Source organism: Anomaloglossus baeobatrachus, chromosome 8 (assembly GCF_048569485.1).
Source record: "Anomaloglossus baeobatrachus isolate aAnoBae1 chromosome 8, aAnoBae1.hap1, whole genome shotgun sequence".
NCBI classification, from domain to species: Eukaryota; Metazoa; Chordata; class Amphibia; order Anura; family Aromobatidae; genus Anomaloglossus; species Anomaloglossus baeobatrachus.
The window spans coordinates 241863962-241876119 of record NC_134360.1 but is presented as its reverse complement, the minus strand read 5'-3'; the positions used below and the strand labels follow the sequence as shown (position 1 = coordinate 241876119).

General features: G+C 51.9%; 3 protein-coding genes across 4 annotated transcripts in view; 2 read left to right on the top strand and 1 right to left on the bottom strand.

Annotated features, from left to right (window-relative positions):
* The window catches only part of SZT2 (SZT2 subunit of KICSTOR complex), a 230787-nt gene extending 229007 nt beyond the window's left edge, over nucleotides 1-1780 (bottom strand). For both annotated transcript variants that reach the window (XM_075320448.1, XM_075320449.1), the window contains exon 1: nucleotides 1665-1780. In XM_075320448.1, the coding sequence (XP_075176563.1) occupies nucleotides 1665-1688 (24 nt within the window). In that variant the 5' untranslated portion in view covers nucleotides 1689-1780. The remainder of the gene's footprint in view (nucleotides 1-1664) is intronic.
* Nucleotides 1781-1787: 7 nt separating this feature from the next.
* On the top strand, nucleotides 1788-9481 carry MED8 (mediator complex subunit 8). The gene is made up of 7 exons (XM_075320454.1): nucleotides 1788-1867; nucleotides 4679-4797; nucleotides 8079-8223; nucleotides 8306-8446; nucleotides 8530-8611; nucleotides 8961-9209; nucleotides 9293-9481. Exons 1-7 carry the CDS (start codon nucleotides 1862-1864, stop codon nucleotides 9355-9357), a joined length of 807 nt encoding a protein of 268 aa, XP_075176569.1. The 5' UTR covers nucleotides 1788-1861; the 3' UTR covers nucleotides 9358-9481.
* ELOVL1 (ELOVL fatty acid elongase 1) overlaps nucleotides 4712-12158 on the top strand; it is a 59014-nt gene continuing 51567 nt past the window's right edge. Inside the window, exon 1 of the mRNA XM_075320452.1 lies at nucleotides 4712-4797. The gene's annotated coding sequence lies outside the window, so the exon portion shown is untranslated. The remainder of the gene's footprint in view (nucleotides 4798-12158) is intronic.

The following is a 12158-nucleotide window of genomic DNA, read 5'->3' as shown; positions in this document are numbered from 1 at the left end:
GCATATACCCTGTGTGTACATATATTGGGGGGCAGTATAGTGAGTGTATACCCTGTGTGTACATATATTGGGGGGCAGTATAGTGAGCATATACCCTGTGTGTACATATATTGGGGGGCAGTATAGTGAGTGTATACCCTGTGTGTACATATATTGGGGGGCAGTATAGTGAGCATATACCCTGTGTGTACATATATTGGTGGGCAGAATAGTGAGTGTATACCCTGTGTGTACATATATGGGGGGCAGTATAGTGAGTGTATATCCTGTGTGTACATATATTGGGGGGCAGTATATTGATTATATACCCTGTGTGTACATATATTGGGGGGCAGTATAGTGAGTGTATATCCTGTGTGTACATATATTGGGGGGCAGTATAGTGAGTGTATATCCTGTGTGTACATATATTGGGGGGCAGTATATTGATTATATACCCTGTGTGTACATATATTGGGGGGCAGTATAGTGAGTATATACCCTGTGTGTACATATATTGGGGGGCAGTATAGTGAGTGTATACCCTGTGTGTACATATATTGGTGGGCAGAATAGTGAGTGTATACCCTGTGTGTACATATATTGGTGGGCAGAATAGTGAGTGTATACCCTGTGTGTACATATATTGGGGGGCAGTATAGTGAGTGTATACCCTGTGTGTACATATATTGGGGGGCAGTATAGTGAGTGTATACCCTGTGTGTACATATATTAGGGGGCAGTATAGTGAGTATATACCCTGTGTGTACATATATTGGGGGGCAGTATAGTGAGTATATACCCTGTGTGTACATATATTGGGGGGCAGTATATTGATTGTATACATATATGGGGGGCAGTATAGTGAGTGTATACCCTGTGTACATATATTGGGGGGCAGTATATTGAGTGTATACCCTGTGTGTACATATATTGGGGGGCAGTATAGTGAGTGTACACCCTGTGTGTACATATATTGGGGGGCAGTATAGTGAGTGTATACCCTGTGTACATATATTGGGGGGGCAGTATAGTGAGTGTACACCCTGTGTGTATATATATTGGGGGGCAGTATAGTGAGTGTACACCCTGTGTACATATATTGGGGGGCAGTATAGTGAGTGTATACCCTGTGTGTATATATATTGGGGGGCAGTATAGTGAGTGTACACCCTGTGTGTACATATATTGGGGGGCAGTATAGTGAGTGTATACCCTGTGTACATATATTGGGGGGGCAGTATAGTGAGTGTATACCCTGTGTGTACATATATTGGGGGGCAGTATATTGATTGTATACCCTGTGTACATATATTGGGGGGCAGTATATTGAGTGTATACCCTGTGCACATATATGGGGGGCAGTATATTGAGTGTATACCCTGTGTGTACATATATTGGGGGGGGCAGTATAGTGAGTATATATCCTGTGTGTACATATATTGGGGGGGGGGGCAGTATAGTGAGTATATACCCTGTGTGTACATATATTGGGGGGGGCAGTATAGTGAGTATATACCCTGTGTGTACATATATTGGGGGGGCAGTATAGTGAGTATATACCCTGTGTACATATATTGGGGGGCAGTATAGTGAGTATATACCCTGTGCACATATATGGGGGGCAGTATATTGAGTGTATACGCTGTGTACATATATTGGGGGGCAGTATAGTTTCCGGGTACCTCGGCTTCGCCTTTCTCCGCCATGTCCCGACTCCCCCGCCCCTCTGATGTCTCCGTTCCTGGGGGGCTCGTTCTTGTAACTGGGACTGTTTAGCCCCGCCCCTTACACCCGGAAATAAACCATTGAACCCGGATGTAGTGTCCGGTGCACCGGAAACCATTGTTTCCATAGTGATCGGAGCCTGAGAGCGCGGAGAATGCAGGTGTGACCCCGAGATGTGATTGTCCGGTGTATCCGGGGCTCCTCCTCCTTATATACGGTGTGCGGAGCCCGCGGGGTAATGTGCGGCCGCTGGGTGTATGGATATGGACTGTGTGTGCTGCGGCTCCGCTACATGGGGCGTAGTATGTGAACGGGGCTGTGCGGAATCCAGTGTGCTGCGATGCTCTGCGTCTCCTGGCTCCTCTCTGTGGTGGCTGCGATGCTCTGCGCGTCTCCTGGCTCCTCTCTGTGGTGGCTGCGATGCTCTGCGTCTCCTGGCTCCTCTCTGTGGTGGCTGCGATGCTCTGCGTCTCCTGGCTCCTCTCTGGGGTGGCTGCGATGCTCTGCGTCTCCTGGCTCCTCTCTGTGGTGGCTGCGATGCTCTGCGCGTCTCCTGGCTCCTCTCTGTGGTGGCTGCGATGCTCTGCGCGTCTCCTGGCTCCTCTCTGGGGTGGCTGCGATGCTCTGCGTCTCCTGGCTCCTCTCTGTGGTGGCTGCGATGCTCTGCGTCTCCTGGCTCCTCTCTGTGGTGGCTGCGATGCTCTGCGTCTCCTGGCTCCTCTCTGTGGTGGCTGCGATGCTCTGCGTCTCCTGGCTCCTCTCTGTGGTGGCTGCGATGCTCTGCGCGTCTCCTGGCTCCTCTCTGTGGTGGCTGCGATGCTCTGCGTCTCCTGGCTCCTCTCTGGGGTGGCTGCGATGCTCTGCGTCTCCTGGCTCCTCTCTGTGGTGGCTGCGATGCTCTGCGCGTCTCCTGGCTCCTCTCTGTGGTGGCCGCGATGCTCTGCGTCTCCTGGCTCCTCTCTGTGGTGGCTGCGATGCTCTGCGCGTCTCCTGGCTCCTCTCTGTGGTGGCTGCGATGCTCTGCGCGTCTCCTGGCTCCTCTCTGTGGTGGCTGCGATGCTCTGCGTCTCCTGGTTCCTCTCTGTGGTGGCTGCGATGCTCTGCATCTCCTGGCTCCTCTCTGTGGTGGCTGCGATGCTCTGCGTCTCCTGGCTCCTCTCTGTGGTGGCTGCGATGCTCTGCGCGTCTCCTGGCTCCTCTGTGGTGGCTGCGATGCTCTGCGCGTCTCCTGGCTCCTCTCTGTGGTGGCTGCGATGCTCTGCGCGTCTCCTGGCTCCTCTCTGTGGTGGCCGCGATGCTCTGCGCGTCTCCTGGCTCCTCTCTGTGGTGGCTGCGATGCTCTGCGCGTCTCCTGGCTCCTCTCTGTGGTGGCTGCGATGCTCTGCGCGTCTCCTGGCTCCTCTCTGTGGTGGCTGCGATGCTCTGCGCGTCTCCTGGCTCCTCTCTGTGGTGGCTGCGATGCTCTGCGCGTCTCCTGGCTCCTCTCTGTGGTGGCTGCGATGCTCTGCGCGTCTCCTGGCTCCTCTCTGTGGTGGCTGCGATGCTCTGCGCGTCTCCTGGCTCCTCTCTGTGGTGGCTGCGATGCTCTGCGCGTCTCCTGGCTCCTCTCTGTGGTGGCTGCGATGCTCTGCGCGTCTCCTGGCTCCTCTCTGGGGTGGCTGCGATGCTCTGCGCGTCTCCTGGCTCCTCTCTGTGGTGGCTGCGATGCTCTGCGCGTCTCCTGGCTCCTCTCTGTGGTGGCTGCGATGCTCTGCGCGTCTCCTGGCTCCTCTCTGGGGTGGCTGCGATGCTCTGCGCGTCTCCTGGCTCCTCTGTGGTGGCTGCGATGCTCTGCGCGTCTCCTGGCTTCTCTCTGGGGTGGCTGCGATGCTCTGCGCGTCTCCTGGCTCCTCTCTGTGGTGGCTGCGATGCTCTGCGCGTCTCCTGGCTCCTCTCTGTGGTGGCCGCGATGCTCTGCGCGTCTCCTGGCTCCTCTCTGTGGTGGCCGCGATGCTCTGCGCGTCTCCTGGCTCCTCTCTGTGGTGGCCGCGATGCTCTGCGCGTCTCCTGGCTCCTCTCTGTGGTGGCTGCGATGCTCTGCGCGGCTCCTGGCTCTTCTCTGTGGTGGCCGCGATGCTCTGCGCGTCTCCTGGCTCCACTCTGTGGTGGCCGCGATGCTCTGCGCGTCTCCTGGATCTTTTGTGTCGTGGCCGCGATGCTCTGCGCCTCTCCTTGACCCCCTTTGTGTCGTGGCCGCCATGCTCTGCGCCTCTCCTGACCCCCTTTGTGTCGTGGCCGCCATGCTCTGCGCCTCTCCTGACCCCCTTTGTGTCGTGGCCGCCGTGCTCTGCGCCTCTCCTGACCCCCTTTGTGTCGTGGCCGCCGTGCTCTGCGCCTCTCCTGACCCCCTTTGTGTCGTGGCCGCCGTGCTCTGCGCCTCTCCTGACCCCCTTTGTGTCGTGGCCGCCATGCTCTGCGCCTCTCCTGACCCCCTTTGTGTCGTGGCCGCCATGCTCTGCGCCTCTCCTGACCCCCTGTGTGTCGTGGCCGCCATGCTCTGCGCCTCTCCTGACCCCCTGTGTGTCGTGGCCGCCATGCTCTGCGCCTCTCCTGACCCCCTGTGTGTCGTGGCCGCCATGCTCTGCGCCTCTCCTGACCCCCTTTGTGTCGTGGCCGCCATGCTCTGCGCCTCTCCTGACCCCCTTTGTGTCGTGGCCGCCATGCTCTGCGCCTCTCCTGGCTCCTCTCTGTGGTGGCCGCGATGCTCTGCGCCTCTCCTGACCCCCTTTGTGTCGTGGCCTCCATGTGGGATCTTACCCCTCTCACCCCCTGTAGGGAGTTGTTCAGCAGTTTGGTCTTCGGCCCGGCGGCCCCTTCACTCCCACGTGTCGGTGAATCCTGGGTGTCCACCGTCCGGTTGATGCAGTCTTATTTTTCCGGCTGATGGTAGCAATGTCTTTCTCCTTTTATAACTCCTGTTTCTTTCCCGCAGCGAGAGGAGAAGCAGCTGGAGACCAGTCTGGAGACGCTGATCGCCCAGGTCTCAGATCTGAAGAACTCACTGGGAAGATTCATCTATAAGCTGGAAAACGAATATGACCGCCTGACCTGGTGAGTGAGAAGTCGCCGCACCTCCGCCACGGTCGCCGCACCTCCACTGCACGTCAGGCGGCGTCCGTGGGAAGATAAGGCCGTGGTGGATTTAGTGCAATGGCTGCACTGAAAATGGGCAAGACATTAGCACAATACATGTGATGAGGGAAATCAGATCACAATTCACATGTGGCAATAAATCTATGAGCTTTACCTAAATCGGCGTTTGCACTCATATGTAAAATAAGCAATAAGAGCTCTGGGGGTGTGACCAAGCACTTCCCCAGCCTCCGCCTCCTCGGGATGGTTACCCCCATCTCTTGCCGCTTTAGCTCGGTCGATGGCTCGTTGTCTGACGTCCTCGCTTGGCCCCGGAAGCCGCACAGACAGTGAGCTATCAATGTAAAGAGGCTGGTGCTGCGTGGGTGAACCTCCTCGGGAGGTGGCGGCTTGGGATATGCTCCATCCCACCCAGAGCACTTAACACCTCCATTTACATATGGATTAAAACGCTGATTTATGGGGAATGCAGCAACAGATAGAAGATATCAAGGGGTCAATGGATTTAGGTTTCATACATGCAGCTTGAGGAGGCTGAATTTGCTGACAGATTCCCTTTTAGCTGTTTACTGAGGTTTCAAACAACTTAATCTCTCGTGAAAAATGTGATAAATCGCTTAATCACTTAATTTAGAAATGTTATACTCGTCCCTGAACGCTCGCTCCATAGTGTAGGCCACTAGGTGTCTCTGGCACCAGAGAGGCTCATACAGATGACCAGAACTGGTGCCCTGTCTGTCAAACTGCACAGAGGCAAAACAGAGGGGTAGGATTTCACTTCAGGGAGCTTTAATCATTGAGCAATGCATGAGGGACCTGGGGGAGAGGATGTTCCCGCACCTATAGGCCTTAGTCAGCATCCTGCCAGCACTAAGACACCACATCCGTGCCGCCGGTACGTGTTTGGCAGTTTTTTCACGTACCGGCAGCACAGAGACACGTGGACCTATGTTTTCATTGTTTGGACACACGTAAGTATTTTGGAATGGAACGTTTGTCCGTTCCATACTTGCACGCGTCCGTTCCGTACTTGCGCACGTCCGTGATTTTCTCACGCTTGCATGTCCACGTATTCTCCGGCAGCACGGGTGTCACGTCCCGCACCCGTACCACACGGATGTAGTGTGGATGCGGTTCCGTGTGACACGCGTCGGAGAACACTTGTCATTAATTTAAAAATAAAAAAAAACACATACTCTCCTCGACCAGCCCTGCAGAATCTTCCGCTGCAAAATGTTCCTGCCGGCTGACGCTCGTTATGAGCGTGTAAAGGAGGTGGGCGTGCTGTCACGGGCGCTAATCTCCACCCCTCCGCTCTGCCGGAAGCAGCGTCGGGGAGTGGGCGGGGCTGGAGCCGAAGATCAGAACCCTGGACAGCAGCGCGGACCACGTAAGTATGCAAATTACCGGTTCTCCGTGCGCTATCGCGGATAGCACACGGAGAACACACGTGCGTGTTTTTAACGGATGTGTGTTGGAGGCCTAAGAGGAATCTTGCTCAAAAAGCAGAAAAGTAATAGGGGCAGCAAGACCATGTGTAAGGACAGGTATTGGAGTTCTTTAACTTTCTAATATAAAATACACTCCCTGTAGCTCTGACTTGAGGACAAATATCTATTGTTGACTTCTCTAGCTCTTTTTGGGAATCCACCACCTACAATATCCCATGATGAACGGTGCCTCACATGACACTGCGCCTTTATATTGGGCATTCACTCCTACCTGCCGATCAGATATTAGAGGCAGGGACACGTTTCCTAGACCTGGCCGCTGTCCTCCTTTTATCTGTGTGGTTTGTGCAGTGGTTGTAGATGGCGTACAGACCTGGTGCTGTGCTAATCTCCCGTCATCACATGCAATCCACAGAGGTAACGCTGACATCAGCAAAAAACAGAAATCTGAGTAGTTAGAAGTCATTTAGCCCTAGACCGGATCTGCCGGAGCCCAGGTCTATATTGCAAGTGTCCTGATCACATCGCTGGGAGAGGAGCCGTGCCACAGACCAGATCCATTAACTATTAATGTGAGCGCAGGCTGATTCTCCTGCGCAGATTTCACAGATGTTGCTCTCGCTCATCTCCGGCTTTCTAATCTTTACTTATGCTTGTAATTAACCTTTATAAATAATATAACATTGTACAGGAGGGAGGCTGTAGAGATCCGGACGAGGCTCCTTGATGTCCCCGCTGGGTCTATTGCATACGAGGTCTCGGTGTCGCTCTGTGCAGGCCACGTAAAGGAGTATATAGATTTGTTTTATCTTAAAAATTGACCCATGAGCGAGGTAGTATAAAAAGAAAAAAAAAAAACAGATACACTCCTATCAGAAACTATTCCCCCCACCCCCGCTCTTCCTTTTTTTTTTTTTTTTTTTTTTTTTTTTATTTTCTGGTGGGGACCATTCTACAGCCACTTGTCAGCTTCTTCTCTTACAATGTGACAGTCCTGGAGGTATGTAGGGGCTGCAGCCGATCACTGTCGTCACCCTGCTGGAAGAGTAAGGGATGCAAGGCAAGGGCCTGGTAGATGAGGGTCGATCAGCGGTGGTCGGAAGTTCTCAGATGCTGCTGAAGCCTAGCAGCTCTGTCCAAACTACAGTGGTCGCTGTTGAGCACTGCAAATCCACCTATTCGTTTGAATATGTTTTTGCAGAATCCAAGAGTTTCCGGCCAATGGGGCCCGGGCTGTGGTGGCGCCGGCCAATGGGGCCCGGGCTGTGGTGGCGCCGGCCAATGGGGCCCGGGCTGTGGTGGCGCCGGCCAATGGGGCCCGGGCTCGGGTGGCGCTGGCCAATGGTCCAGGTTTCTCCGGAGGTGCACTGACATTTACCTGGCACCATGCACCCTCAGCTGGAAGCTGTGCTCGGCCTGGCAGACACTTGGCCCTGTTGTCCTCCAGCGCTTAGCTCCTGATGCAGAAGGGAGCAGTATAGAAGACCATTCACTTTCACAGATCCATGTTTCATGGCTTTTATAAAGAATTGCACGCATCTCGTAGACTTCTTCTTTTTTTTTTTTTTTTTTTTTTTTTTTTTTTTTTTTTTTTTTTTTATTCATGCTTCATGTTGCTTCTAGTATCTTTGGCACCATTCATCCTCCATTGAGCACCAGTTTGGACTTTCTGTTGCCTTGTTCCTTGGCTTCTTTCCACGCTGACACCTATTTTGTGAGGTTCCTCAGTGACCCGGTCATATTCCCCCCCATCCCTCTTGATGCTGATCTGACGATCTCTCTCCCTAGGCCCTCTGTGCTGGATAATTTCGCCCTTCTCTCGGGCCAGCTGAACACTCTAAATAAAGTCCTGAAAAATGAGAAGACGCCGCTGCTGAAAAACCAGGTGATCATCCCCCTGCTCCTGTCACCGGACAGAGATGAGGAGGTCATGGTAAGAGCCGTAGTGGATCCCTTCCCCATGATGCCTTTTGTTATCTAGAGATCTAATTCTTAACAAGGGTTAATGTGCGCAGCGTCTCACCGAGGGACGGGTGCCCGTATTCAGCCATGAAGTGGTACCTGATCACCTGAGAACCAAACCGGACCCTGAGGTGGAGGAGCAGGAGAAGCAGCTGGCCGCAGACGCGTCTCGCCTCACTCCAGAGGTGGCCCAGGTACTGACCCACGGTCATCGCGGCCGGGCTCCATTTCTTTCACTTCTGGGCTTTATGTACTAAACTAAGCTGCGTCTTTCCAGAAACAAGTGCAGACGATGAACAAGCTGTGCAACAACCTGCTGGAGAAGATCCTCAAGGAGGAACGCGAGTCTGACGTTGGAAGTAAGTGTACAAAAGTCATGGAGGGGTGCATTAAATGTTTCCATTGCCAGAAAGTCCAGAACTAAGATTTGCAGCATACAGTAAAGCGTATCCTCTAACAGACCTGCAGGGTGGTAAAGGTAATGGCTGCTACTCACCTAAACATATTAAAGGGATTTCCACTTTTAGTAATCTGCACCCTGATCACTTTCTGATATGTAAAATAAAGCCAAATTTTATCTTCTCCAGATTTGCAAACCCACTCAAGTCTGTTTCAGCCGTTCCTGATCTCGGCCGCTTTTGCCTTCACATCTGAGGTGTAATTAATGTTTAATTTTTATTTATTATATTTTTTTTTTTCCCATTTTAGATTTACGGCAAAATAAATCCACGTATAATCCGGCTGACACAAATGCTCTTGTAGTCGCTGTAGCCTTTGGGAAAGGCCTGTCGAATCGTCGTCCCCCAGGACCTGGAGGCCCCATGGGTCCAGGCCAGTCTGCAGCAGGTGGGATGTTACAGGGGGCTGCAGGCATGCAACAAGTAGCCATGACCCTACCGCCCAACCAGCAGCAGCACATGCCTGTGGGGGTGCAGATGGCACAGACCGGCCAGCCAGGTAAGCAAGGCCGAACGGGCCAAAGCATCCACAGCTCCTCGTCTGTTTGTGTGTGAACTGACAGTGTATTTATTTCCTATTAGGTAAGATGCCCAGCAATATCAAAACCAACATTAAATCGGCGTCTATGCACCCGTACCAGCGATGAATCCCACCTGCTGTCAGAATGGGGGCCACAGTCACTGCCAGCACCTGCAGAGGAGACGTCAAGGTCTTTCCTTCACACGTACAGATGTCTTGGATGCAAATAAAGGACTATAAAACTTCGGAAACGTCTCTAGAAAATCAGGAGTGATTCATTCTTTCTTTTCCTAAAGCTTTGGCCAAAACTACTTACCCTTAGGATGTCCTTATGGCCAGGAGCTGCAGCATTGTCACAGCCCGGTGCAGTGCCCGGTGCGGTTCATCTGGCCACAAATCCTTTTTAGGTTTGGGGGCTCCAGCATGACTTATCACAGAGCTTATGTGCAGACAGTGTCTGAGCTCTATAGCTATTCTATAGAATCTTAATGTACCGTATGTTTCGTTTTATAACATGCACCGGATTATAAGACGCACCACATATTCAGAGGAAAAGAAAGGTTAAAAAGAATATATAATTTTTTTTAACACATATATATATATATATATATATATATATATATATATATATATATGTGTTAAAAAAAATTATATATTCTTTTTAACCTTTCTTTTCCTCTGAATATGTGGTGCGTCTTATAATCCGGTATATTATAATATTATTATAATATATATAGTCTGTCTTATAATCCGGTGTTGTCTGACGGCTCTGCCACTGTGCTGGCTTGGCTCTGCCACTGTGCTGGCTTGGCTCTGCCACTGTGCTGGCTTGGCTCTGCCACTGTGCTGGCTTGGCTCTGCCACTGTGCTGGCTTGGCTCTGCCACTGTGCTGGCTTGGCTCTGCCACTGTGCTGGCTTGGCTCTGCCACTGTGCTGGCTTGGCTCTGCCACTGTGCTGGCTTGGCTCTGCCACTGTGCTGGCTTGGCTCTGCCACTGTGCTGGCTTGGCTCTGCCACTGTGCTGGCTCGGCTCTGCCACTGTGCTGGCTCGGCTCTGTGAGGGGGGGGGGGGGGGGGGGTTTGAAGATGTGCTTCAAACAAATGGCGTCTGGAAGCAGTGTGTGTGCGCAGATAGAGCTTTTGAGCCAAGAAAGAGGAAAGAGCTTGTTATATATGATCCAGCCATCGATTTAATAGGGAATTCAAAACCAGCTGTGTGGACCGGTCACCAGCCAGAATTTATACAGGTACAGAGTGTAAAAATAAAAAAAGTACATGAAGAGGAAGGAACCAGAAGGACAAGGGGACAACAATTGGAAGTACATTTTATGAAGGGGAGAAAGGGACTAGATTAGATCAGGGCAGTGAGGTGATAGGCTAGTCTAAAGAAATGCGTGGTGTGGATGTTGGGAATTAATCGGATGTTCTTAGTGTGTTCCAGAGCAGAGGCGCAGCTCGTGAGAAATCTTGAAGACGGGAGTGGGAGGCTTGAATTGTTGAGGATGTCAATCTTAAAGCCTGCTTTACATGTATCCATGTATTGTGTGTTCGCATGTGCGATCGCAGCCGCCCCCATCGTTTGTGCGGCACGGGCAATTTCTTGCCCGTGTCGCACAAAGTCGTAACACCCCCCTTCCCCCCCCGTCACACGCACTTACCTTTCAAACGACCTCGCTGTGGGTGGCGAACATCCACTTCCTGAAGGGGGAGGGATGTTCAGCGTCACAGCGACGTCACACAGCGGCCGGCCAATAGAAGCTGAGGGGAGGAGATAAGCGGGACGTAAACATCCCACCCACCTCCTTCTTTCCGCATTGCTGGCGGCTCCAGGTAAGCTGCAGTTCATCATTCCCCGGGGTGTCACACGGAGCGATATGGGCAGCCTCAGGAAGAATGAACAACAGGACGATTTTTTTTTTTTTTTTTTTTGAAAATGAGCGATGTGTCAACGATGAATGAGAAGGTGAGTATTTCTGCTCGTTCAGTCGCACGTAGCTGTCACACGCTACGATATGACTAACTATGCCGGATGTGCGTCACTTAGGACGTGACCCCGCTGACTGCTCGTCAGATATATCGTAGCGTGTAAAGCCCGCTTAAGGCCCTGTCACACACAGAGATAAATCTGCAGCAGATCTGTGGTTGCAGTGAAATTGTGGACAATCGGTGCCAGGTTTGTGGCTGTGTACAAATGGAACAATATGTCCATGATTTCACTGCAACCACAGATCTGCCAAAGATTTATCGGTGTGTGACGGGGCCTTTAGGTCATTAGCGGAGCGGAGGGCACGGACAGAGATGAGGGACTTCATTACTAGTGATGAGTGAGCACTACCATGCTCAGTACTCGTAATGAGCATTTTGACACTTTGGATGGGTGTGACTCAAGTACCCGAGTATAATGGAAGTCAATGGGGAATGCAAGCATTTTTCCCGAAGATCTTTGGAAAAAATGCTCGAGTTCCTCATTGACTTCCATTATACTTAGTAAATGAGTTATGCCTATCAAAGCCTCAAAATGCTCATTGCGAGTGGTGAGCATGATAGAGCCCGCTCATCACCAGTTGCCAGTACCACATACCCAAGCATGGTAGAGCCCGCTCATCACTAGTTGCCAGTACCACATACCCAAGCATGGCAGAGCCCGCTCATCACTACAACTGACATGAAGAAGCATCTGGTCCCTTGATTATTTAATTACATCTTGATACATTCTCACCCCCTATAGAAACCTCATGGCAGGGGTATGCATGGTGGATTCTCATCTTGTCACTATTTTATGTGGACAGGTAACATGTTTATCCCACTTGTTAGTTTTTGCAAAACTGCACAGTCAGTAACTATTTTTAATGATGTAGTGAAAGCCTCTGTGACATGTAGGAAGCCATTTTTCAGCAGGTGCTCGCTAGTGAAACATCGGACTGCGC

Excerpts from the sequence above, each read along its gene's own strand:
- MED8 (XM_075320454.1), top strand. Across the intron at positions 8,224-8,305 it reads ACAGAGATGAGGAGGTCATG|CGTCTCACCGAGGGACGGGT; the intron begins GTAAGAGCCGTA and ends TAATGTGCGCAG. Across the intron at positions 8,612-8,960 it reads ACGCGAGTCTGACGTTGGAA|ATTTACGGCAAAATAAATCC; the intron begins GTAAGTGTACAA and ends TTCCCATTTTAG.